Source organism: Apium graveolens, chromosome 6, assembly GCF_009905375.1.
Source record: "Apium graveolens cultivar Ventura chromosome 6, ASM990537v1, whole genome shotgun sequence".
NCBI classification, from domain to species: domain Eukaryota; kingdom Viridiplantae; phylum Streptophyta; class Magnoliopsida; order Apiales; family Apiaceae; genus Apium; species Apium graveolens.
Genome location: NC_133652.1, coordinates 153,619,795 through 153,643,818, shown reverse-complemented (window position 1 = coordinate 153,643,818; position 24,024 = coordinate 153,619,795). Strand labels below are relative to the sequence as shown.

Genomic DNA, 24,024 nt, shown 5'->3' with positions numbered 1-24,024 from the left:
ATTGAGAACTCTGTGATGTAAGAATGCACACAGCTGCTTACAAGTAAAGTTACAAAGAAAGAACAGAGAAATTCCTAACAGATGTAGCTTTCAATCTATTTCTTAGTTCAGTCGATAATTTATCTACTTGCTACTTCTGATTTATATATCACCAAGTTACATATGAAAAAGACAAACATATAAATAAAATGTCTAAGTCTAATCACATGTTTCTTCATCTCTCTATCCAGCATCTTTATATTTCTTCAAGTTAGCATGAAAATGAAAATGCTTCTTTGTTCTCATAAACCTGCAAATAGGCTGCCACATTCCTTTTGTATACAATCAACCCATGTGACTGTCAAGTCACTCTCAACTGCTATTTGAATTTGTTATCGGTCGAGACTTTGTAGATTATCCGTTGAGTCTCAATTGGATCATCCGTTGAGAGTATCTTGAGTCATATGTCGAAGCCTTATAGAATCATCCGTTGAAAGTATTTCCATAGCAGTTGACACAATTTCATTTATGCAAAATTACAAGGCATCTAATATTTACAATTACCCAACCTATTTTGCATATCATTCTAGTAGTCAATATGACTTAAAATATCCTACAACCTCTAATTCTCTAAGACATTACAATATACATGAATGTGCTACAAAAACTTATTTAACCATAAGCTACTCTTTTAATGGATGATAAAGTAAAATTATCTGCTGAAAGTTATAAACACACTTAATTAAATCTACTAAGGTATTTTGGTGAAATATCATCAAGCCTACAACATATTCCTAACAGGGATACGCCGATTTCCAGCTCATAATTTATCATGTGAAGATTTTTGGATACAATGAAGTCAAGTTCAACGTAAAAGTATCGATTCAACGACCCATGATTATGAAAGAAAAGCCCTGAGAGGTCACACAAATGTCAAACTTTCACATACAATAATATCCTTGGACGGATGGGACTATATGCTTTTAAGATGCTTGCCTCAACTTATCACCTCAAGATCAAATTTCCTACAAGGAATGAAGTTGTTAAATAAAGAGGAGGTCGTAGAATGGCTAAGAGATGTTATATAGCCGCATTAAGGGCCGACGAAATTGGGGGAAAAGTCCTCTTAATAGACGATATGGAAGTTTGAGAGACTCATGAACAATGAGGAAAGGCAACAGAGGATCTGATTCTCATCCCTTTGTAACCTAAAAACCCAAAAAAGGTCACTACGCTGGTGCTTTGATCCAAGAACCCTAAAAGGGGAAATTAATTTCATTCTTACAGGAGAATTACATTTTGTTTGCAAGAAAAATGGCTAATATCCATGGGATTGATTCTGAGTTTATTACACACAAACTCAACATCGATCTTAAAGGGAAAATGGTGAAACAAGAGAAGTGGAACTTTGCCCTTGAGAAGCAAACAACCATAACACGAAGCTAATAATAAGGAAGACATTCCTAAGGTGCCACTCTTCACTTATTTTGTAATATTATGTATCTTTTTGTTACTTTTGTCTTGAGAATGCAGATGCCATAAATTAAAGGTTAGAAAATAATTTTTTTGAGCATCTCTATTGAAAGCTCATGAGAGTCTATGATATATTAGTATTAAGACTCTTAACAAGGCATAATGTGTAGATTACCTCCAAGAGGCATTTGAAGTGCTGAGATACCTGACACTCCAGGAAGCGGAACTAACCTCGAAGGAAGTTCATCCATGCGCAACACCCGGAAAGCAGGGTTGATGCTAAAAATTACTTGTTAAAGTTTTATTGTCCAAAGATGATGGCTAATGCTAAAGATTATGAGAAAAAAGTATGATCGATATCAGAAGCACACATATGTTGTTTAGTAATCCTCTAAGACATTGATATCCACCAGTTCTTATGTTTCATTTATAATATTTGGGATTGATATTCTTGATACATTCTTAATAGCCAGTGCCCAAAGGTAGATACTGGCACAAAGTGGATTAAGACTAAAACCCCTAGTTGGATAATCAACATGCAAGTAATATAATTCCCGTAGAAAAGTGTGATATGAAATATGGTTTTCCATGAGTCCCAATGACGGACGATGGACGACAGTTCAATAATAAGGATTTTAAGATGTATTATGAGGAGAATGACAATGAGTCCTGCTTCATAATAGTGGCTCATCCCTAAACGAATGGGCAAGCCGATGAAGCAACTTGATTAATCCTTGATGGACTAAAAAAATGGACGAATACTCGATAAATGCGTGAAAGACGATCATTTATACCTATATTGGGTTTATGGTGTCGTTTATATAGTAAATACATGAGTTGTGTCATTTTTATTGGCTAATAAAGCCGAGCGCTAAGGTCTTTAAGCCCGAGAAAAATGAGGAAAACATGACATATACTTTAGATTTGATGAATCCAATACCAGAATTGTTTATCATCAAAAATAAGTTTCCGATGACTCTGACGTAAGAGTAAAATAAAGATTTTCTCGATCGGGAGACTTAGTTCTCGGAAAAATCGAGGCATCCTGAACTGAGCAGAAATTTTGGAAGCCTATCCCTAGACAAGAACATATTTGGGATAAGAATTTTAATTTATATCTCGAAATTTGTATATCAGAACACATTTATTTTAAGTCAAAGGGTCGTAATTGAGTTGACTAATTTTTAGAACAGTACTTATAAGTAATTTATTTTTTCCTAAAATTTCATATTTATAATTTTTTTTTCAAATATAAATATTTTTATTAGAATTCAAAATTAAATTGTATTTTCAAAATAAAAAATAGTTATTATTTTTAGAATTAAGAGTTGCGAACAATGTTGTAAAAAGTGGGAATCAGGCTTAGTCGGGGGATGCACTGTCCAGGGATTAATCGGGTAATTGGGGATTATTGGGAATGATTAATCAGCTCATTAATTGGAACTAATTTAATATTATTTTTATTTATAAATTATAATACATGTAATGATTTTACTATTTTGATTATACATATATAATTTTTATAAATACTAGCATAAATCCCGTGCGATGCACGGGTTTCCATTAATATTTTAATTTTTTACTTATCAAGTTATATTATATTTTTAAAATATTTATATAAATATATAATGATTATAAATTTATAATAAAAATAATAGAATAACACGTGGTCGTAATTTAGTAGAATAAATAGACTATTTCTAGTAGTTTAGCAGATATGTAACACTATTATTTATATCTTTTAATAATAGGATAAGTTGTATTCGTAGTTTAGTAGGATAAGTATACTATATTTAGTAGTAGTTTAATAATTTAGTAGGTTATTAGATAAATAACACTATTTATCTATTTTTGTAATAATCAAAATTAGGGAATTATCGTTGAACCAAATTATCTCTATTTCAGCTATTATAATATAGTATATATATATATATATATACAAATACATTTAAAATATTGAATATTATTAAAGTAAATATAATTATTAAGACCTAATTAATGAATTGAGGTCAATTTGAGATTAAAAATTAAGAAAGTTTATTATTTAACCATTTAAAATAGTAAATTTGTATACGAGATTATTATATTTCTTAAATCTTTTACAAATTTGTATATATTCTAGTTTCTAATAATTTTCTAAATATGTTTTCAAATTTTTACCAATTTGGCTAATTTTTTATCAATTTTCGTAAAAAAAATATATGATCCGAATTTCGATTAATCAAATCGATTTTGTATCGAAGAGCGAAAAATAGCCAAAGGTGAGGGATTAAGCTGAGTCAGATCCAGCTGGGAGAAAGTTGGAGGGGGGGGGGCAAGGAAGAGTACGGACTGGAGAGTAATTAGTCCACGTCATGAAATCAGAAAAAACCTAGCGGAAAATACAACACTGCAAATGAAACTACTACTTGCCATTTATCAGATAAGGACTTTATCTATGTTCCCTCATCATCACCGTAGATAAACATACTTCTTTAATCACACACAAACATATGTTTATGTATCTACCTTGAGGGCAAGGCAACTTTCCTTCAAGGTAGTAGTAGTAGTAGTAGTCTCCAATGGCTACTCTGCCATGTGTTTCTCACACTACCACGTCGTACCCTATCTTTCTCGATGTATCTCGTCACTTTCATTCTTCTTCCGCTATTTATTCGTCTCGAATACGCCCTAGATTCTCTTCCTCTACACGTTCTTCTGTTCATCCCTCTTTTTCCATTCCTAATAGGTACTCTCTCTCTCTCTCTCCCTCTCCCTCTCTCTCTCTCTCTGTGTACACTCTCTCCCTCCCTCCCTCTCTCTGTGAAATGTTGCTATTAATTATAACTTGCTACAATTTAGTGTGATAATATCTTTTAGTTTGGTCACATTGTGTAGCTTGAAAATTAGAATTAAAGTTCCTGCTTTTGCAAGAGTTTTATATATTCTTATATTTAGGGAGTAGTAGGTAGGACTTATGTTTTCTACTCATTGCTTGCAGGATAGATAAATTCTATTTGAGATGTTCGATAACAGATACTGACGTCTTGAATAGTGTTGCAATTCAAGAAGAACTTCATGAAGAACTTTCAACTTCAAATTGCTCACTCCCGATAATTCAGCTCAATACTGATGTGCTTGAGGCAGAATCAGTGAATTTACTTGGTCAAAGCACTTATGTTGACACTCTTTTGACAAAGTTGCCAGTATGTTGGCTAGTCCCTAAAAAATCATTTAAATCACTCGAAGTTACTCTTTCTGTGTTGATTATCTTGTTTAGATTTCTCCAACTCCATTTCCACTTGCAGGTTTTAACAGAGGAAGAGCAGAACATAATTGCTGCAACTCCTGCCCATCCAGCAGGGTTATATGGTAAAAAGCTAGCTCCCCCTTGTCTTTCTATCCGAGTTCAGTTTGGCCATAAAACGCTCCTCCACCGTATAGTTTTTGATTGTTCATTTGTAACTCCATATTCTATAAGATAAATCAACCGTTAGAATTTTCGGAATCACTAAAATGCAATTCTTGGAATTGCAGTAATTTTTATAGCTATATATAGTTAAGAACAAGAGTATTGTTAGGAAGGCTTAATTTTAGCTAAAGTAAAGTTGATTCTTACTAAAAGGAGTATAATAATAGCAAAAGATGATTATTCTAGAAACTATGTACTGCGATAATTTTATTATGTGCTTGCTCAGTTAGAATGCTGGTATATATGGATTCTTGTTTCAGAAGGGTACTACGTTCCAGTTGCAAGCCGTTTTTTTTATTCTCTAGTTCAGCTAATTATCTGAGTCCTTGCTCATGTTTATGGGATTGTTCAGAATGCACACCGGTGGTTTTGGCTTGTGTACTTGATGGCCATCGCGTAGTGATGTCAAATTTAATAGTATTGTTGCTGAACAGTTTCTATGATGTAAAATTGTTTTAATTTGTATTATAAGAATAATTGCAGGAGTTTACTGTTATCTGTCGACTTGGAATATACTTGGTGTAGCCATGTAGTAGATAAAAAAGAGTTTTTACATGCCCATATGTTGTTTATGTACTTCATTCAACTTTATATAGGTTTTTTCACAAGTCTTGAACATCATAAAGCTCAGTGCAACTTCTTCCATTTTCTTTTTGAGAATAGTGAGTGACCTCCAGTGCATCTATGCTTGCTGAATATTGTGTGTTTTCTAGTTATTAAAGTGGTGGTTCTGTGTTCTGTAATGTTTCCGTAATCAAAATTTTCAACGTTGTTTTATTGAAATCCTGCTAAAGATGAGTGTTTCCATTTTTGAGATGAGTGTTCTGTGTTCTGTAATGTTTTCGTAATTATACTTCTTTGAGGATGAGAAAGATCTTTTTGTTTATAAGCACTAACAAGCAATTCATTTTTAAACTCTGTCTCATGCACCTGTAGTAATCTCAGTATCAATTTCTGACCTAGATGTCATTTTTTTTCTTTAAATCAGCATTATACGCTAGTTGCATGGTTGGGTGTTTGGTGGAACAGCTTTGGACATTTGCTGGGCCAGCTGCTATTGCGATGCTTCATCCAAGCCTTCTTCCAGTAGCAGTCATCGGTTTCTTCACAAAGGTTCAATGAGTGAAATAAAAATAAACACGAAGTAACCATATTATCTCATATATATTATTAAAGAAGGTAGTCAGGATTCGTCTTCCTAACAATATCCATATTTCACAGATATCAATAATTTTAGGAGGTCCTTTGCTTGGAAAACTTATGGATCATTCTCCCAGAGTGCCTACGTATAATTTGTTAGCTACTGTTCAGGTATTGTATCTGTTAACTTTGGGGACACAGTAGATCGTAGAACTATGAACTCGCCTTCTAATTCTCCTTTTACTGTCAGACAGCTGCTCACTTGTTATCTGTTGGGTTGATTATACATGCTCACACTGTGCATTCTACACTTGCGTTATCTGCACTCCTCCGTCCTTGGTTTATTGTACTAGTGTTAGCCAGTGCTGTTGAGAGGTTATCGGGATTGGCTGTGGGAGTTGCAATAGAGCGTGATTGGGTTGTGCTGGTATTGTTACTATGAATCCTTTTTCATATAAATGTACTAAGAAATGGTGTCACTTCTCACTTTTATTGTAGATTTTTGAGTTATATCTGTTTGTACAGTTAGCAGGAACAAATCGGCCTGTTGCTCTTGCTCAAGCGAATGCCATACTCAGTCGAATTGATCTCATATGTGAGGTGAGCTGCCATATTAATTTTGAATGACCAACTTATGAGTTGTCATCAGTTATAATATCTGTATGTTTTGTGCATGAATGGTGAAATTGGAGTTAAAAGGTTGCCAACATTTTAACAAGTTCTTTTAAAACTGAAACTGATATAATATGTTATAGTACATAGCATTAGTGTATTGACATGAGGAGACTTGTTTACATATGCAGATTGCTGGTGCCGCATTGTTTGGTGTACTTTTATCTAAGTATGAACCTGTTACCTGCTTGAAGCTTGCTGCTGGTTTAATGATATCTTCACTTCCAGTTGTGGTACTTGTTACTGCTATATGATTTGTGATGCCTAAATAGTTGATAACCGTGAGTCTATAATTTGCATATACTCTTTCATCCTAGGTTTGTCTTACATGGTTGACAAATAAACTTTCTTCTGGTGTCCTCGATCGTGCAAAATTGCTAGAAACATGTTGCAGCAGTTCATCAGAAGACTCTCTGCCCGATGTGAAAAGCTTAGGTCAGATTTTATGTTATTTTCAAAATCCGGAATGAGAAGAAATGGACCTCTTAAATATTTTATCTGATTTACCCTTTATACCCTTTTATGCTAACCAGTCGAAATGAGTGTGGAAGCTATCAAACAAGGATGGGGTGAGTACATGCAACAGCCAGTACTTCCTGCAAGCCTAGCCTACGTGCTTCTCTGCTTCAACATTGTACTTGCTCCTGGTGGCTTGATGACTGCCTTTTTAACACATCGTGGTATGGTTCAAATTTCAATTTGTTTCCTGATGCGTCCAGCGTCCCCAATATATTGTTGGTTTGTTATTTATATATATTTCATAATAAATACTCCCTCAGTCCCTTCCAATTATTTACATTTTTGAGAAAGTGTCCGGCACGCATTTTAAGGTGCATAAAAAGTTTAGTTATGTAACTTATTTTTACAATTTTCTTTTTCTGAATAAAAGTTGAATGTTTTAATTTTTATTCAGAAAAAGAAAATTGTAAAAAAAAATTACAGAACTATATTTTATATGCACCTTAAAATGCGTGTCGGACACTCTCTAAAAAATGTAAACAATTGTAAGAGACGGAGGGAGTACATTTTAACATTAATTTTGTTAAATATTTTATTGTATATGTTATGTGATAATATGCTTTTATGATCTTACCAAAATTGAAAGGTTAGTTCAATTTTTTTTTTCTTAATGAGCTAAACATAAATGTTATAAACTACTTTTAATGACATTCAAAGTTGATATACAAATTTCCATTAAAAATGGGTCGATTACAATATGGATTTAATACAAACCTAAAATGGGTACAAACTTAAAAAATGGATTATCCTGAGTCAAAGTGAAGTTAAAAATTTCATTTGAACCTAAGTATGGATACCAAACCTAAGGAATGGGTTATTCAGCAATTAATAATATACTAGATACAAGATTATAGCCCGTGCTAAGCACACGGGTATTCTTGAAATTATTTAACAATCATAAATTTAAGAATTTGATATTTAAGATTGATATAATTCTGAAATTTTAAAATTTAATATAATAAGTGTGTTGTTTTTATATATTATAATAGATTTTTAAAAAAATAGATTAGTTAGATATTTTGTTGTATATAGTATATATGTTATGGGATCATTTGCATTAATTAACCTACCAAAACTTATAGATTAATTTAATTGAAACTTGCATTAATGAGCTTACTATAAATAATATAAATTAAAATGATGATATTTAAAATTGCAATGCAAAGTTTCTATAATTGAAGAAGGGTCAGAATAAGTACATGGATCTTTTACAAACCTAATATATGGATACAAAACCTAAAAACAGATAATCCATTGGGTCGAATTAAAGTTAAAAATCTTATATGAACCAAAATACTGATACCTAACCTTAAGGAATGGGCTATCCACTGATTTATCATACAAATATATATATATATATACATACATGCCTATATATATATCTATACTATTATATTAAAGACAAAATATTAAAAATTTGGTTGTTGGTACTTGGTCACTCAATCTAGAGGCGTCAGATCAAATTGATGAGGACTGTTAGATATAATTTTAAAAATTATTATTCAAGTGATATAAGATCGATTCTACAAGTAACATATTATTAAAATTATAATTTATAATATATAATGATAGAAACGACCGTGCATCGCACGGGTTATATACTAGTATATATTATTTATGTATGTACATATGTACGTTCACTAGTCATAAATGCAAGCCAATATATATCTTCTTCTTTTTTGGAATGTTTTGTTTACCCTCTTTCCTATTGGAGTCCTACAAACATAATGCATATCTGGAGACTATCAAGAGATAGGAGATAAGGGGTTTATGCAAGTGTATGGCTTTAAGTTGTCTGTTTTAATGTTAATCAGTATGGTTAGATTGTATATAATATAACTTTTGATTTTTAACTACCATTAATGCACTACATAACTTGTTCGATGTCATTCCTCATGACCTAATCCTCTTTAAATCTGGCGCTCTGGCCTACCAAGTACCAACAAAGCAAAAAAAATAATTTATAAAGAACAATGCCTTTGATTTTTTATTATTTTAAATTAATACTCAAAATGTTTCAGGTTTAAATCCATCAATAATTGGGGGGTTCAGCGGATTATCTGCTTTCATGGGAATTGCAGCAACATTTGTGTCTGCAAGCATGGTGAAACAACTGGGCCTATTTAAGGTATTGTCCTCTTTCCGTGTCATAACCATATGACTCTGCATCTGCCTACTATTGGAGTTCTCATGAATACTCACTGCCAGGCTGGAGCAGTTGGACTAGTTTTACAGGCTTCACTTCTAATAATGGCTGTTGCTGTGTACTGGAGTGGCACTCTCTCTCAGCAGACGCCGCTCCTCTTCTTTCTTTTTCTTGTTGTGAGTTCTTCTAATTAATTGACTGCAAATGAATGTCATAGTTTGCGATTGTACTCGTGTTCATGTGCATATGTGTGTGTGTTCTTGTGGTGTTAATTTTCATGTCAGATGAATGATCACTGATCGCAACTGGCAAGTTCTCATATTGTTGAATGCAAGTTATCATTTGGATATTCTTGGTCTAAATAAAACTGAAGTGATCCAATATTTTTTACAGGTATTTTCAAGGTTAGGACGTATGTCATATGATATTGTGGGAGCACAGATTCTTCAAACCGGGGTCCCAGCAAGCAAAGCAAATCTCATTGGTACAACAGAGGCATCTGTAGCAAGTTTAGCAGAGTCTCTAATGTTGGGAGTTGCAATAGTAGCAAATGATGTTTCACATTTTGGAAGTTTAGCCATGCTTTCTGTTTTATCAGTGGTCGGGGCGACATGTTTGTTCTGTCGGTGGTTAGCACATCCAACAGACGCCCAAAGAAGCATCTTTTCTTTAGACCCTCAATTCCGACTTGGGCACACAGTTGATTTCCTCTAGGTATGCTGCATAATCTTGTATTGCTCACCTGGACGCTGGCCATATCTGTGTCTTTGGTCCATATTTTGCATCTATACTTGTCTATTCATTATTTGATACAGATATGTTCCGAAACTAGAAATATATTGAAAATCATTTGAGAAAACTTATACCTAACATTTACTAGTACTCCCTCCTTCCCCTCCAATTGTTATTGTTTCCGGGAAAGTGTCCGACACACATTTTAAGATGAAGAGAAAGTATAGTTCTTTAATTTTTTTTAAAATTTTCTTTTTCTGAATAAACGTTATACATTTTATTTTTTATTGAGAAAAAGAATTTTTTTTAAAAAAGTTACAAACTATACTTTCTATTCATCTTAAAATGTGTGCCGGACGCTCTCCCAGAAACGATAACAATTAGAAGGGACCGAGGGAGTACTAAGTAGTGCTTGAAGTCAGTAACATCTCAGTCAGTACTTTTGATGATATAAATCTGTAGTCTAAAGTGGAAATGCCTCTTAATGCTGTGGAGCGCATACTTCAAATCCTACCGTTTCCTGTTTTGAGAGAGTGTTGGGCAAAATATTATTATGATTGTTTCCTGAGAATGACAAGAGATTTACCTCTGCTGATATGTTCTTGGGACACAGTTAACTTCTGTGAAAGCAATATAAACATAACCAGTTGTGGTCCCTTGCAAATGCCAGTCTACTAGCTTACCATACTTACTAGTATAATGTTGTCTTTCCTGTAGTAAAGTGAACATCAAAATTTGGGGCACAATTGTTAGATAAGACTTATAATGAAATGAATTGATAAAATTGCTGCAAGGATATAGTGTAGCGCAAGAGAGCTACAGAGATATAATGGGGCTGAAGCTTACAGCATCAGTAAATCCCTGCGGCCATGCATCTTAATGCTTTAATGAACAAAGAAATGCTTGGTTGGAGTACAATATCCTTCAATAAAAATCTAATGCATTGTGTAATAAAACGCTTTATATTTATTGCTGGTAATTACAGTTTAATCAACTTGAGATTCCTTGCTAGGCATTCAAAGTGTCTAAGAAGCAATTTACATTTTTTAACTTTGAGATTTCCTCTCATAAGAAACCCAAAAAACTGTTCTTATATCACCTAAATTTCTATCCAACATTTAGCAATAGAGATTGGTTTATATAGGGCATTATTAATGGCAATAACTATTAGGACTAGAGGACTACACACTTTTATGATGTAGGTCTAAACATATGCATCTTCCGTTGTTTCTTATTTACCTTAACAAGGTTCCTTCCTTCTAATTTCTCTTTATGAACCGAAAGCACTTTCATCTCAAGTATTACAGTTATATTCCCTGAATTTTTTATTTACTTTTTTTTTTGTGATTGCAGTTGCCCGAAGCCAATTTTACTACACAGCTGACCATGATTCATTTGTCAACCTACACAGGGGCACATATATGTAATATGTAAGAAGTTTAAGGTAATATTATCCTGAAGTCAAAGCATCACAAACTGTTGAATCGATGGAATGGCTTGATCTTAGAATGTGGATCTGTATCATACCAGCAATGCAGATCTGTATCGTACCATCATATGAATTGGTACCATGAATGCACATTATCCTTTATTCACAGATTTTGAAATTAATAGAAATTCAAACATGTACTCTGCTGGTAGGGGGGTTTTAGATGTACATAGGTAATGATAGTTTTGATAGGAGAGTGATGTAAATATTACTATGTAAGTGTTTATTGTTCTGTAGATTAAGATACAGCTCTGAAGAAAAAATTGTATCTGTTGAACCATAAAATAGATTGTGTCTGTAGTCTGGATTGAAAGACTAAATTTATTTAGCTCTCAAATAAATAGTGTTCGGCTTCTTACATGATTGTGTCATTAAGTAAAGAAGTAGCAAGACACTGTTTTTAAGCTTTTACCTCAGTATCAAGTGCAGGAATTCAAATTTCAAATGTACACCTAAATAAAAACAATTGCTCATTGCATGCTAAAAACATATGAATTGCAAATTGGAATGGTAAATTTGGCGTCCTCTGGTCTGTATTTCATGCTAATTGATAAAAACATGATTAACTGGCAAAATGCTAAATAAAACAAGTCATCATAATATGTACCTGTGTGGAAGTGACTGTGAACCATATTACAATATTTTCGTTGACACCTCCAGTATCAGGGTTTTTTTGATCGGCCGAGAATTGTTGGGTTTGGGCAACTTTTGCACACTGGTAATTAGAAATATTCAAGGATCATCTGCGCTCAAGGGATAATATGCGACTGGCTTTAAACAATAGAAGACTTATATCGTAGCATAAGTTATCTGCACAATAGGAACTTGTTTTGAGGAACCTGCACATGTAACAAATATATGTAACTCAGCTGATGTTGGAGGATTAGCCCAAAAAAGGGTCGATGAACATTTGAAAGCTAACAGAATGATGTTAGTGCTACGCGAGTGCACTAAAAATATATGTAACTCAGCTGATGTTGGAGGATTAGCCCAAAAAAGGGTCGATGAACATTTGAAAGTTAACAGAATGATGTTAGTGCTACGCGAGTGCACTAAAAATATATGTATTGCTCTAAAAGAACAATAGTACTGTAAAAGAAACAAATGGGTTTATTGAAGATTTTGTTTATATAATTTAGATTAATATTTAAATATGTGAAATACAAATTACAATCAAACAGGCTGGAATAGCTCAGTTGGTTAGAGCGTGTGGCTGTTAACCACAAGGTCGGAGGTTCGACCCCTCCTTCTAGCGTGCTTTTCTTTATTTTCCCACGCAGTGTTGAACTCTATCCCTAGAAGAGACTTTCTACGTTTTTCCCCAAATTTTCTACATTTTTCCCCTTTAATAATTGTTACACTCCCTCGTCAGCTCTTTATTATCTATCACTCTGGAAACGTCTTCTTGACATATACAAAATTCATCAAAAAAATTCCATCATAAATCTCTCTCTCTCTCTCTCCATAAGAAAAGAGTGATGGGTCAAACCTTAAGCATTTTAGTGAATTGTGGGACTGATCGTGCTAAACCCAGAAACATACCTTTTCTCCCAAATGAGATTGTGGCCCAGATTTTAGTTTTCTTACCAGTCAAATCCCTGATTCAACTCACACCCATCTGCAAATCTTGGTATAATCTCATCAAAGACCCTCATTTTATTTCTGCACATCTTAATCATGCTTTATATATGGCCAACAACAATTTAAATAATCTTGATGATGATGGGTATTTGCTTGCTATCCCTAATAAATTTAAGCCTTTTGGTAACAAGTACTTTTGTTTTGTGATCAGTCCTGATATATATAATGTTCTTGATAATATAGAGTTGCCCATTTGTACTAGGAATATGAGTGTTGAGATTGTGAATTCTTGTAATGGAGTGCTTTGTTTGACGGAGTGTTATCCTGATGCTTTTGGGCATGTTGTTTATCTTTGGAATATTTCAATTAAGAAGTTTAAGACTTTAGAAAATTCCGAGTTTAGTTTTATTGTTTTTAAGCGTGTGACGGGGTTTGGGTATGATTATAAGACTGATGACTACAAGGTTGTTAGAATTCTTTACTTTAAAGAGGATGTTGCCCCGGAAGTTGAGGTTTATAGCGTAAAAATGGGATCTTGGAGAATGGTTGGGGTCAGTGTTGATTTTATTGCACATTGTAGTTCGGCTGCAGTGCCGTTTGTGAATGGAGCTCTTCACTGGATGGCTCAGCCTTATAGGCCTGGAAAGTTGGGGAAGTATATGTTTCCGGTGAATGACTTTATAGTGGCATTTGATATTGTCGATGAAGTATTTGGGAAGATGGCACTTCCTTTGAACTGTTCTAGATTAGATGCTTGCCTTATGGACTTGAAGGGATTGTTATGCTTATATGAGCCGGTTCGTTCCACCACGGATGACATGTTTAAAGGTTGTTATATATGGGTAATGAATGAATATGGTGTCGCTAAATCTTGGTCAAAGCTATTTACTATTGATGTTTTAGCACCTATTAGAGTCAGGCCCCTAGGACTTGCGAAGAATGAGAAGCTTGTGTTTGTACAGGATGAGGAAAAAGTGGTTTCACTTGATGTTCAGAGCCTACAAGCTCACGATCTGGAGCTTGATGCATGCGTGTATGCTGTGGATTGTTCCTACATGGAGAGTCTTGCTTTGCTTGACCAAGATATTTGATTCTGGCAAACTATCTGTATAAACTAGTTCAAGTAAATACTCTGTTTCTTCAACTGTATGTTTTTATAAAAATTTATGTATATTCTACAACATTCCCGTGTAAATATATGCTTTCATTTAAAAGGAATTATCTTGTAATTCATATCTGAGTAAGATGTCTCTCAATTGTGCATCTAATTTTATTCTTGAACAAAGTTTGCCTAAAGGCCATTATCAGTAACTTACCTTGTTTTAATTGAATGCTTAGTTGATTCTACTCTATTCATTTCGGTTAAGAAGAATGCCGTCTGTAGCAGGAGAATTGAGAGGGCAGATAATGATAACTATGTTTAATTTGCAGATGCTTATTGATCTTCATCATGACATTTACTTGATTGATTCTGCGTTGTTATTTTGTGTGCTTCTCTTCTTTCTACTGCGTGGACATGTCACCTACGGTTAACCTTTCTACTTGGTGCACTCTCCTGGGTTTTAGTCTGTAGTAATCTTAGCTTAGCAGGGCAGTCGGTAAGAATTCAAGCAATTTGCCAGTTTCATTATCCTTAACTTTTCTCTCCACAGGACAATATTTTCTTGTTGAGTCATAGTTAGAGCCGAGATCAATAAGTAAATTATCAAGTGTTGTATGTTTAAGTGTACAGAGGAGATGAGGACAACTCCAGCTTAAGCATCTGCAGTACTATTTGATTTATTTCTTTTTAAATGGCGCCACCCTGATTCTTGAATCTGCAGTACTAATTAAAACATTTCATTTATATAAAACCATCCTCCACTTCCAGTAAACATTAGTGCATGGAGAATAATAACAAACAAACAATAACAGTACTAGATATGTAGAAACTGGAATAGTCTTCTTTAAATTAAGCTAATTCTCCTCCACGGTCAGTTTCTCCAGCATACTCATCTGATTTATTGGATTATAACCATGCGCCTCACAACATCTACTAGTCTGAATCACACCTCCGAGATGCCCCTGATCAATGAATAATTTACGTGCCACTACAACAGAATTAATAACATCATCATTAGGATGGAAAACTGATAGAACCTGAAATCCTCTAAGATCACTAGGATCAATCACCGGATACAGAAAACCCCGTGCGCCATGAGCGCTTCGTAACATCAAAATCGCTCCTGGAGCCATGTACTTGGCCAGATGATCAATAATACCAACCTTTTCATTTTTGTCCATCCCCACCAGTGCAGCCAAAAACACAACCTTATAGTCTTGCAAAGCACCTGTAACGTTCATGACATCAGTTGTGTGGAAGAACATCCTTTTGGAAAGGTCAGGATTTGAGGAGACCAAGCGACTCGCCTTCATATTGGCCAAAGGATCAATATCATAGTTGTCAAAACGAGTGTTTGTGAGATGATAGGAGGCCAAGACAATTGAGGTGAGAGGGAGGGGACCGGAACCAAGAAAGGCTACGCGGTTTAAGACATCCTTTCGGGGACAGCAATGTTGAGTTAACATGGTAAACTCAAGAAGGCTGAGCTTGAGGTAATTGGAGTAGTATGGGAAGAGGCTGAGATGATCCAAAGGGTTATCAAATGAGCCTAATATGGATGAGAAATGGGACTCTAGAAGGCCCTCGGCTTCACCACAGAGCTTAATGAGCTTAGATCTCATTCCTTGAAGTCTCGAACAGAGCTTAGTTACATTAATGGAACTTGGAGGGATGCAAGTGAGAACTAGTTTGGTAAAGAGAGTGTTAACATCTGTGGACGGTTTGAGACTGTCAAGCTTAGAGATTTCCTCGTAAAGCTCACAAATTGTTTGAACTACAGGTTCATGACTTTTGCAACCCATGTTATACTTGAGGGATATGAGTATGATGATGAGTTTCGACTCTCCAGAGGGAACTATATTAGTTGAGATTTTCGAAGAAGATGAATAACTAATGAAGCAAAGTTTCTTGTTGAGAATAAAAGTAGTATGTCTATTTATGGACTCTTGTGTGCCCTCATAGAACATTTAGATTCCAAGGAATGCAACTTCTTGCAACCCTATTAGTACATTTTATTTGTTAATTATTTATCCTGGACTAAGACTTTAAAATGTTCTGAGGTACTCTTACCTAGTAATAAAAACATAGTCGGTTGTTATCATTTTAATCTTCTTCTAGCTTTTGGATGATGCAGTCAGATAATACTTTTCCCTCTTAAGGTTTGTCTTGTACTATGTATAAATGCAGTTTTATGCATACAAATATATACTGCTGAACATAATTTGATATAAGAAGAATCCAATTTCAAAGGGTGTAAGTTTTTCTTATTACATTTTTAATAATTTGACTTATCTGCCTTACAAATGAGTATATATACTAACAAATATCGAGATGAACGAGTATCCAAACCCAAACCGGAGATAACAAAGATAGCCCTTAATAAAGGGTGCGAGTGTTTCGTATCTGTGCTAGTTCTAAACTTTTAATTACTTGAGCATTTCCGTAGAGTTTTGGACCACTAGCAGTAAAGTAGTACAGTATATTTTTTTCTTGGAAGTTGGGAGCAAGCAATGAACCCAATGCCCGTGTATAAACTCTTAGAATTGTCATCAAATTTACAACTTCTAGGTAACCATAACCCCAGTAAACATGTGGATACTTAAATTTCATTATCCTATGGTATCTTGTACTATAACTTTCTAGCGGTAAAAGATACTCAGGAATGGCTTTTCTATCTAATGGACTGTTCCTACTTAATCAATTCAGAAACAAAACAAAAATAAAAACGCAATCTTTGTGGCATGGAGTTATTATTTTCAATCTATGCATATTGCATAATTGCCAATCTGTTCGAACACTATTTTTACGGTGGATGACATTTTTCTAATTTATCATCCACCTCATCCTCATGTTCGCGGTGCTCGACAAACCAGAAAAACACGTTTTTAATGGTCCTGGGAGCTATGTGATCTTAAGCCTTTGACTCTAAGCCAAAGAAGATTTCAAAACCAACAGAAAAGTCATATGATACTGATGTTTATAATGTATATTACATTAGTCAGATCGGCATAGAAATTAGACATACCTATTAAAAAATAAATTGATCTAAAAAAGAGCCAAATCTATCCATATCATTGTTTTAACTTTTTATTACAAAGGATCACCTTGTTAGTGATTTTTATCTTATTCAAAACTAGAACAAGGCAATTTAATCCTACTCTACCTCTTCAATGTTCAAAGAGACAATTGATGCTTCAAATATTTGGGGCACTTGTTCAATACAAACATGTGAATTTAAGACACATACACATAATACTTGAAACAATAAAATCAATTTCTGGATGTATGAATATATCTATATCTATATATATATATAATGCACAAATAGCTTCATCCACTCGATAAAGAATTAAATAGGAAGGACATACGGTTTCGCGTATTACTCAGTCATCTATCTAGCAATCCTTTATGAGCATATGCAAACGTAGATGGTGGAGGAGACACTATCGCGTATTACTCATAGTCATCTATCTAGCAATCCTTTATGAGCATATGCAAACATAGATGGTGGAGGAGACACTATCGCGTATTACTCATAGTCATCTATCTAGCAATCCTTTATGAGCGTATGCAAACGTAGATGGTGGAGGAGACACTATTTGCGTATAAAGAACGTTTTATGATGAAGCATAAATTTTTGGAAATTGTAGAGTTGTATTGATAGATTTTGCAACAAATCAACTGTTTTTAGCAACGTAATTTTAGCTGGGTACATTTTTGAAGTTACAAGCAGCACATGCAGATTTTAAAATGTGAAATTTTTATGAATGTTCCTATGGTTTAGAGCAAGTACTCTACCTGCCTCAACCATCTTTAAGGTAACACTATCCTGAATATTATATACAACAAAATTAAGAGCTTACAGATCTAGTTTACATTCACCAACACCATTAAACAATATATATAAAACGGACTCACCTGGATTCATATTTTCTAAAGTTCTTCATGTGTTCCGAAGCTCTCATAATTAGAAAACTCATAGGCATTGGTGTCCTCCACAGTTTCAGAGCTCCTATAGCCAGGGGTTTCATTAGTGTAGGAGTCCTCAAAAGATTCGGAACTATCAAAGTCAGATGCCGGATTCTTCTTTGAATCATATGGAGTCTCAGGAAATATCTGAGATACTAGTTTAGAGATTATATCAATCAAGATATTTCCTCCTTCGGGTGGCTGTGCAGTTTCTAGCACAGATGTCACATACTCTTTAGTTTCAGACTCTGAGATATTGTCAGACGATATAGTCTCCGCGATCTCAGTTAATTGAAGAAGGACGCTGACACCGTTAACCACATCATATACCATTAGCCCAACCCTTCCTCCAACCCAACTTCCAAATTCGCTTCCCACTAGATAACCGACTCTTCCAAACTTTTGCTCGCCAACATATCCAATTGCATAAGTTCCGATTAGAGTACCAGTGCCCCTAAGAAATCCTTCTGCTATTGTTCCCCCATAATATATTGCCTCAAAAAAATCCCACCCAGACGAAATTATAGGCCCTAAAATGCGCTTGGCTTTTCGGGTTGCCAGTTTTGCAGCCTTTTTTCCCTCTTGCTGGGCTTGTAATGCTGCATCTTTAGCATTCATGCCTTGTGAAAGTGCATCAACTAGCGCAGCCTCAATTGCTTTATGTCTAGCTCTCTCGACATGAGATGATCTGATGGTGTAGACATAGAGCTTCACGCCCTCCTTCACCGCACACGCCATTGTTCCAGTGCTCCCATCAAAACAGTTTAGAAAAGTAAATTTGCCACTCTGTGATGAGGCATCTTCACCAACCAACTGCCTACATTTTTCAGCTTTGGTAAAAAGAATGTCAGAACTATTTTCAAATACATCTAAAGAAGAGTCGGCATAAAAGTATACATTCTACAGATAAGTACATACAAATCGCTTTAAAATTTCATAATCAGCATTGTTATGCCAGTGTTACACACACACGACAGATATATAAATATATATACATACATAATGGAGACAAAATAACTGTGGAATATGTGGTGTTAGAGTAAGGCCTTTTCCAGTATTAGTATCTAATACCATGTCAAGGAACCAATCGCTCTAAAATCTCAATGGGTTAGAGGAAGACCCTTTACATTACTTGCATGAAGAGAAATGACAAGACAACAGCATTCACATACGTAAATACACAGGCATGATTTGCTGCAATTTATTGATTAATTTTTATTTTTTTTCATTAACTGCTGAAATAAGTAATGCTGGAGACTTTGTAAAATTTTAAACCTCCTACACAATCGTCGATACCCACTTACTTTTTTATGTACTAAGTACTTCTGTAGGAGCTAAAGTTGATCACCTCTAATGTAGACAGATGAGTACAATGTTAAAGTGTCCAAGTTAGTCAGACAACACATTAAAGTTTAAGCAGGCTTCTTAAATATTGAAACAAAATATATTTTAAATATATATATATATATATATATGTTAGGAATTTTTCAGAAATTACGTATAACTTAAATAAGCATGCACGTTAAAATTAGACAATCAGTAGTTTTTATACCAAAATTATTACTAATTGTAGACAAATTTTAAACAATAAAATGAGATACTTAAAACTGATAATAAAATCATGAAGGTCCATGGAGGACAATAAGACACCCCCCCCCCTCCTAAAAAAACCTTTCGAATAAAGAAGATCACCGTAGAATAAAGAGAGATCAAATTTTTTTGAACCAATTAACAGTAAGAGTTTAATCAATTTCAATTATTAAAATGCTGATCATCATAACCTACCTAAAAAAACTGCATAGCTTCAAATCTAAATCTGAAAAACATGTAAATTTTGAGAAAGAAACCCAAATATTTAGGAGACTGGTTTCAATTTTATAAATGGAGATGAAGATATAGAGTACGTACAGTTGTATACGTGTATATATATTTACATATAACATCTACTCAATATACATAACATCTTTACATATAACATCTTTCAAAAATCAAATTTGAGTCAACTACATACTACAAAGCAACAGCAGCAGCAGCACTAACATGAAAACACGCGGTTCTGCAACAAATTGAAAAAAGTTTCAGATATGATTATGTTTTTAAGTTAAGAACTCTCCCAAAATCCTTGAGGTGTTTGGAGGGGAGCATAAGTTCATACGTCTCCCCACTCTAACTCCCATGTTGTGATTGAAGAGTGGATCATTGGATCCTCTCTTTATAGCAATTTTCAACCTCAAAGTCCAACTAAATCTTTTGAAAATATTAGGATTACAAGGATTCAAATCAGAGACTGCTGGGTCAAGAGAGCTCCCATACATGTTAAATTACCAACTCCCCTAATTACGGTGTTACGAGGAAGTCTTAATTTGTATCTCATGCTTAAGTGTTAAAATAAGTAAGTTACTATAGATGATACGTAATTACGTATAATACTTTTGTAAGTTTTTTATGCCATTTTGGGGTTAGTCAGGACTCCGGGACAAGTTTTGAAAACTACTAGAGGCAAAAAGGAATAAAATTGAAGAATATTGGTGCACTGGTGAACTTCACATTTGCAAGAACACATAAATATTTTTGGTCTTCACTTGCTTTAATTAATCAGAATACGTCCTCATGTTGACAAAGAACATCTTATCTAACTAATGAAAGTATAAAAAGCTATGAAGCACGGGTGCGGGTGCGGGGGTGCGCGGTGCGGGGATACAGGAATTCGGCAAATTTCAAAAAATGGGGATACGGGTGTGGGGGGATACGGAAAATATTAAAATATTTTAAATATATTATATATATATATATATATTTAACAATTACTTAGAAAATGTAAATAAAACACATCAAATATTTAACAATTAGAAGTTGCAAAATATTAATAACACTGTCAATTCAAGGCTTCAAGCATTTTATTCCTACAAACATATATATAACAATATTTAACAAACAAAATCACAAAAATAAACATTAAACAATAAAACTAAAAATGGACAGTGACTGTGAGTGTGAGACTTGTACCTACTAGCCCACAAAATAAAAGCCCAGCCCAATTAACATATACACACGTTACACAGAGAGAGAAGACACACCGTCGACATCGACGTCGACCGGATTAGCAGAGAAGAAAAGGCTGGAAAGGGCAGAGAAGAAAGGGAAGAAAGGGAAGACGGGAACGAACAGAGAAAAAGAAGAGAAGACCCGTTACGAGAAGAGAAGAAGTTGGCCGGAGAACGTCGGTGCCGGAGAATGACAAGAAGAGGAGCAGTGTTTGTCGCCTCCCTTTCCAACTAGTTGATGTGAAATTACAAATGCTACCCCTCCCGCACCCCCTTCCCGCACCCCCCCGTATCGAGTCTCTGCAATTCTCCGACACGCCACATGGCGCACCGCGTACGCACCCCGGCGCACCGCGGCGCACCCCCGCACGCGTCGCGCACCGCCTACGCGATTCTTCACCTTACCCGAGTATCCCTGCTTTCCAGATAAAAAGGTACCTGCTCGTCAATTAGGTCACACTCATGCAAAACTGAGAGGCAAAGACAAAGAGCAGAACATCGTAAAAAAGTACATGTTCTTGCATCAAACTTCTTTCATGTGCATACCAAAAGGCATAGAAGGAAGACTCTACCAATTTAACTTTAATAAATTTAATAAACACAAGCATTTTACAATTTCTTTTGTGGAATATCAATTCCCAAAATCTTATCACACATCAAGCCTCCACAAAGCCTCGAAATATCAAGAAGAGAAGTTGGGGTATCCACTAGGCTATAAGTAGGGGTGTAATTAAACCGAGGCAAGCCAACAATATTAAGCTTAATCTCAAAAAAAGCGACGCTAGCCAAAAAAAATTAAACTTAAAAATTCAGACTGGAATCAAGATTTATATACTCGAACTCCACTTGAAAGCTTGAATTAGAAGAAAAAGTTAAAATTTAATTTTAAAGAAAAGAATTTTAAGCAAAGTCGAATACTTTGATACTTGAGATGGCTAATTTACTTGGGAAGTAATTGAGTTGGGTTCGATATAAGGAAGTCAAATTCAAAGAATTTAAGACCTCGAACTCAAGTAGCTCATAAAGAACTTAACTTAGTTGCACATAAAAATAAGGTAGAGGGAATAACAATCCTAAACTTGAAGTAGAAATTAATACATGGCGATATCAAAATGAAGTGCAGACAATGAGTAAAAAATAGAGAGAACAAATAAATGGATGTATGTAAGTATGGAGGTACCTGTGAAACTGAGGATAATGAGAGCAGAGGCAAGGAGAAGTAATTGAAGTTTGGTGTTGTGTAAATCCATATGGTTTGTGATCGGAGTTGTCTTGATTCTTGTTTTGGGGGTTTGCTTGCTACAGAGGAAAGAGTTAATCTTAAATGTTGGGTTTTGTACTTTTTGTTGTAATAACAGATACAGATTCGTACATCGACTGACCAGTGACTCCCCTGCTTTGCTTTACCCAGTACCCACCACGACTCTTGGTCTTGGGTCATCTCTCCATCTCACATGTTTTCATTATTTTCACTAATAAATTTGGGGTTTTTTTTTATAAACATCCAGGTGTTAGAAAAACCTTGCCAAAACATCCGACTGTATCCGTATTTGTAAAATAATTTTTAACCTAAAATGCAAATCTAAAACAATTACATAATTCAATATTATGTATTATCGTATTTATATAAATATATTTAAAATAAAATAACATCTTTTGTAAATATTTTAATTTTTTTTTTAATTTGGGGTTAGTCTTGTTATCCGGCATGAATTTGTGATAAATAATCTTCTCACAAATTGGAGTAGATTGTTGTGCAAAACATGCGTGTACTATAACAAGACTAAGTCATATTGACAAACCTAAGATTTAATTGTAAAATAGTCTAAATCTGTATTTTATATTATATTACTTGAGTCTGTAAAAATGTTAAAGATCAGACTGGAATATTATTTTTCTGGAATGTTAAAGAAGATCAACAAGATTATGCCTCAGAGAAAAGGTGAATAAGTTTGGAGTTGAATAAATATGTTTTAGGTAAAATGTTCTAAGTCAAGATATCTACAAGTCACAGATCAAGTCATATAGAGAAGTCATTCAAGAACTCCAAAATAATTTATCGAGAAGTTCAAAATAGCTTATAGAGAAGTCCCAGAGATGTCGACAGGTTAAATGAAGATATGAAGATTGGAGATATAGACAAGTCAAATTATCATTAGAGATCTCAGAGGTATTTACAAGTCAAAATATATATAGAGATCTCTGAGATATCGACAAGTCAATCTACAAGTCAAAATGAAGATATGAAGATTGAAGATATCGACAAGTCAATTTCTCATTAGAGATCTCAGAGATCTTGACAAGTCAAAATGCATATCGAGATCTCAAAGATATAGACAAGTCATTTATACATACAGAGTTTCAGAGACCTCGACAAGCCAAGTTCACTTATAAAGAACTCAGAGACCTCGAAAAGTCAAAATACTTATAGAGAACTCAGAGTTCTCGATAAGCCATTATACTTATCGATATGTCAGTTCTCTATACAACAAACTGGAGATCTCGATATGAACCTCAAGTACATAATGCAGACAAGTTAAAGATTCAAGATTATCAATCAACAAACGATCTAATCACTTAGATTGAAAAGTCTACAAAAGCAGCTTGAAGAGTGCAAGATCAAGGGTCAAGATTAACTGACAAAGGAAAGTCACAGACCTTCACAATTTGCAAAGATTCACTAAGCCATAAATGGAAAGCTTTAGAGATAACTTAAGGTAGGGTTTA

General features: G+C 34.4%; 4 protein-coding genes and 1 non-coding gene across 5 annotated transcripts; 3 read left to right on the top strand and 2 right to left on the bottom strand.

Annotated features, from left to right (window-relative positions):
* Positions 1-3,834: 3,834 nt before the first annotated feature.
* Positions 3,835-11,961, top strand: LOC141666829 (solute carrier family 40 member 3, chloroplastic). The gene is made up of 14 exons (XM_074473041.1): positions 3,835-4,180; positions 4,433-4,637; positions 4,740-4,803; positions 5,892-6,016; positions 6,125-6,214; positions 6,294-6,470; positions 6,569-6,643; positions 6,847-6,948; positions 7,033-7,150; positions 7,249-7,395; positions 9,256-9,362; positions 9,443-9,556; positions 9,774-10,094; positions 11,466-11,961. Exons 1-13 carry the CDS (start codon positions 4,014-4,016, stop codon positions 10,092-10,094), a joined length of 1,812 nt encoding a protein of 603 aa, XP_074329142.1. The 5' UTR covers positions 3,835-4,013; the 3' UTR covers positions 11,466-11,961.
* Positions 11,962-12,782: 821 nt separating this feature from the next.
* TRNAN-GUU (transfer RNA asparagine (anticodon GUU)) lies at positions 12,783-12,856 on the top strand. The gene has a single exon. It is a non-coding gene; the product is annotated as a tRNA-Asn (tRNA).
* Positions 12,857-12,907: 51 nt separating this feature from the next.
* LOC141663603 (F-box/kelch-repeat protein At3g23880-like) lies at positions 12,908-14,422 on the top strand. Its single transcript, XM_074469392.1, has one exon. It carries the CDS (start codon positions 13,080-13,082, stop codon positions 14,271-14,273), a length of 1,194 nt encoding a protein of 397 aa, XP_074325493.1. The 5' UTR covers positions 12,908-13,079; the 3' UTR covers positions 14,274-14,422.
* Positions 14,423-14,985: 563 nt separating this feature from the next.
* LOC141667814 (nicotianamine synthase-like) lies at positions 14,986-17,101 on the bottom strand. Its single transcript, XM_074474438.1, has one exon. It carries the CDS (start codon positions 16,249-16,251, stop codon positions 15,139-15,141), a length of 1,113 nt encoding a protein of 370 aa, XP_074330539.1. The 5' UTR covers positions 16,252-17,101; the 3' UTR covers positions 14,986-15,138.
* Positions 17,102-18,024: 923 nt separating this feature from the next.
* LOC141667382 (uncharacterized) lies at positions 18,025-22,719 on the bottom strand. Its single transcript, XM_074473844.1, has 2 exons — positions 22,478-22,719; positions 18,025-19,083 (listed from the first exon to the last, which is right to left on the bottom strand). The coding sequence occupies exons 1-2, from the start codon at positions 22,545-22,547 to the stop codon at positions 18,218-18,220; spliced, it is 936 nt and encodes a 311-aa protein (XP_074329945.1). The 5' UTR covers positions 22,548-22,719; the 3' UTR covers positions 18,025-18,217.
* Positions 22,720-24,024: the final 1,305 nt, after the last annotated feature.

Bases quoted from the DNA above. Each gene is read 5' to 3' on its own strand.
- LOC141666829 (XM_074473041.1), top strand. From the start codon at position 4,014: ATGGCTACTCTGCCATGTGTTTCTCACACTACCACGTCGTACCCTATC. The intron at 6,949-7,032 runs GTACTTGTTACT...CTTTCATCCTAG, and splicing joins TATCTTCACTTCCAGTTGTG to GTTTGTCTTACATGGTTGAC. The intron at 9,557-9,773 runs GTGAGTTCTTCT...TATTTTTTACAG, and splicing joins TCTTCTTTCTTTTTCTTGTT to GTATTTTCAAGGTTAGGACG.
- LOC141667814 (XM_074474438.1), bottom strand. From the start codon at position 16,251: ATGTTCTATGAGGGCACACAAGAGTCCATAAATAGACATACTACTTTT.
- LOC141663603 (XM_074469392.1), top strand. From the start codon at position 13,080: ATGGGTCAAACCTTAAGCATTTTAGTGAATTGTGGGACTGATCGTGCT.
- LOC141667382 (XM_074473844.1), bottom strand. From the start codon at position 22,547: ATGGATTTACACAACACCAAACTTCAATTACTTCTCCTTGCCTCTGCT. The intron at 19,084-22,477 runs GTACCTCCATAC...TTTTTACCAAAG, and splicing joins CATTATCCTCAGTTTCACAG to CTGAAAAATGTAGGCAGTTG.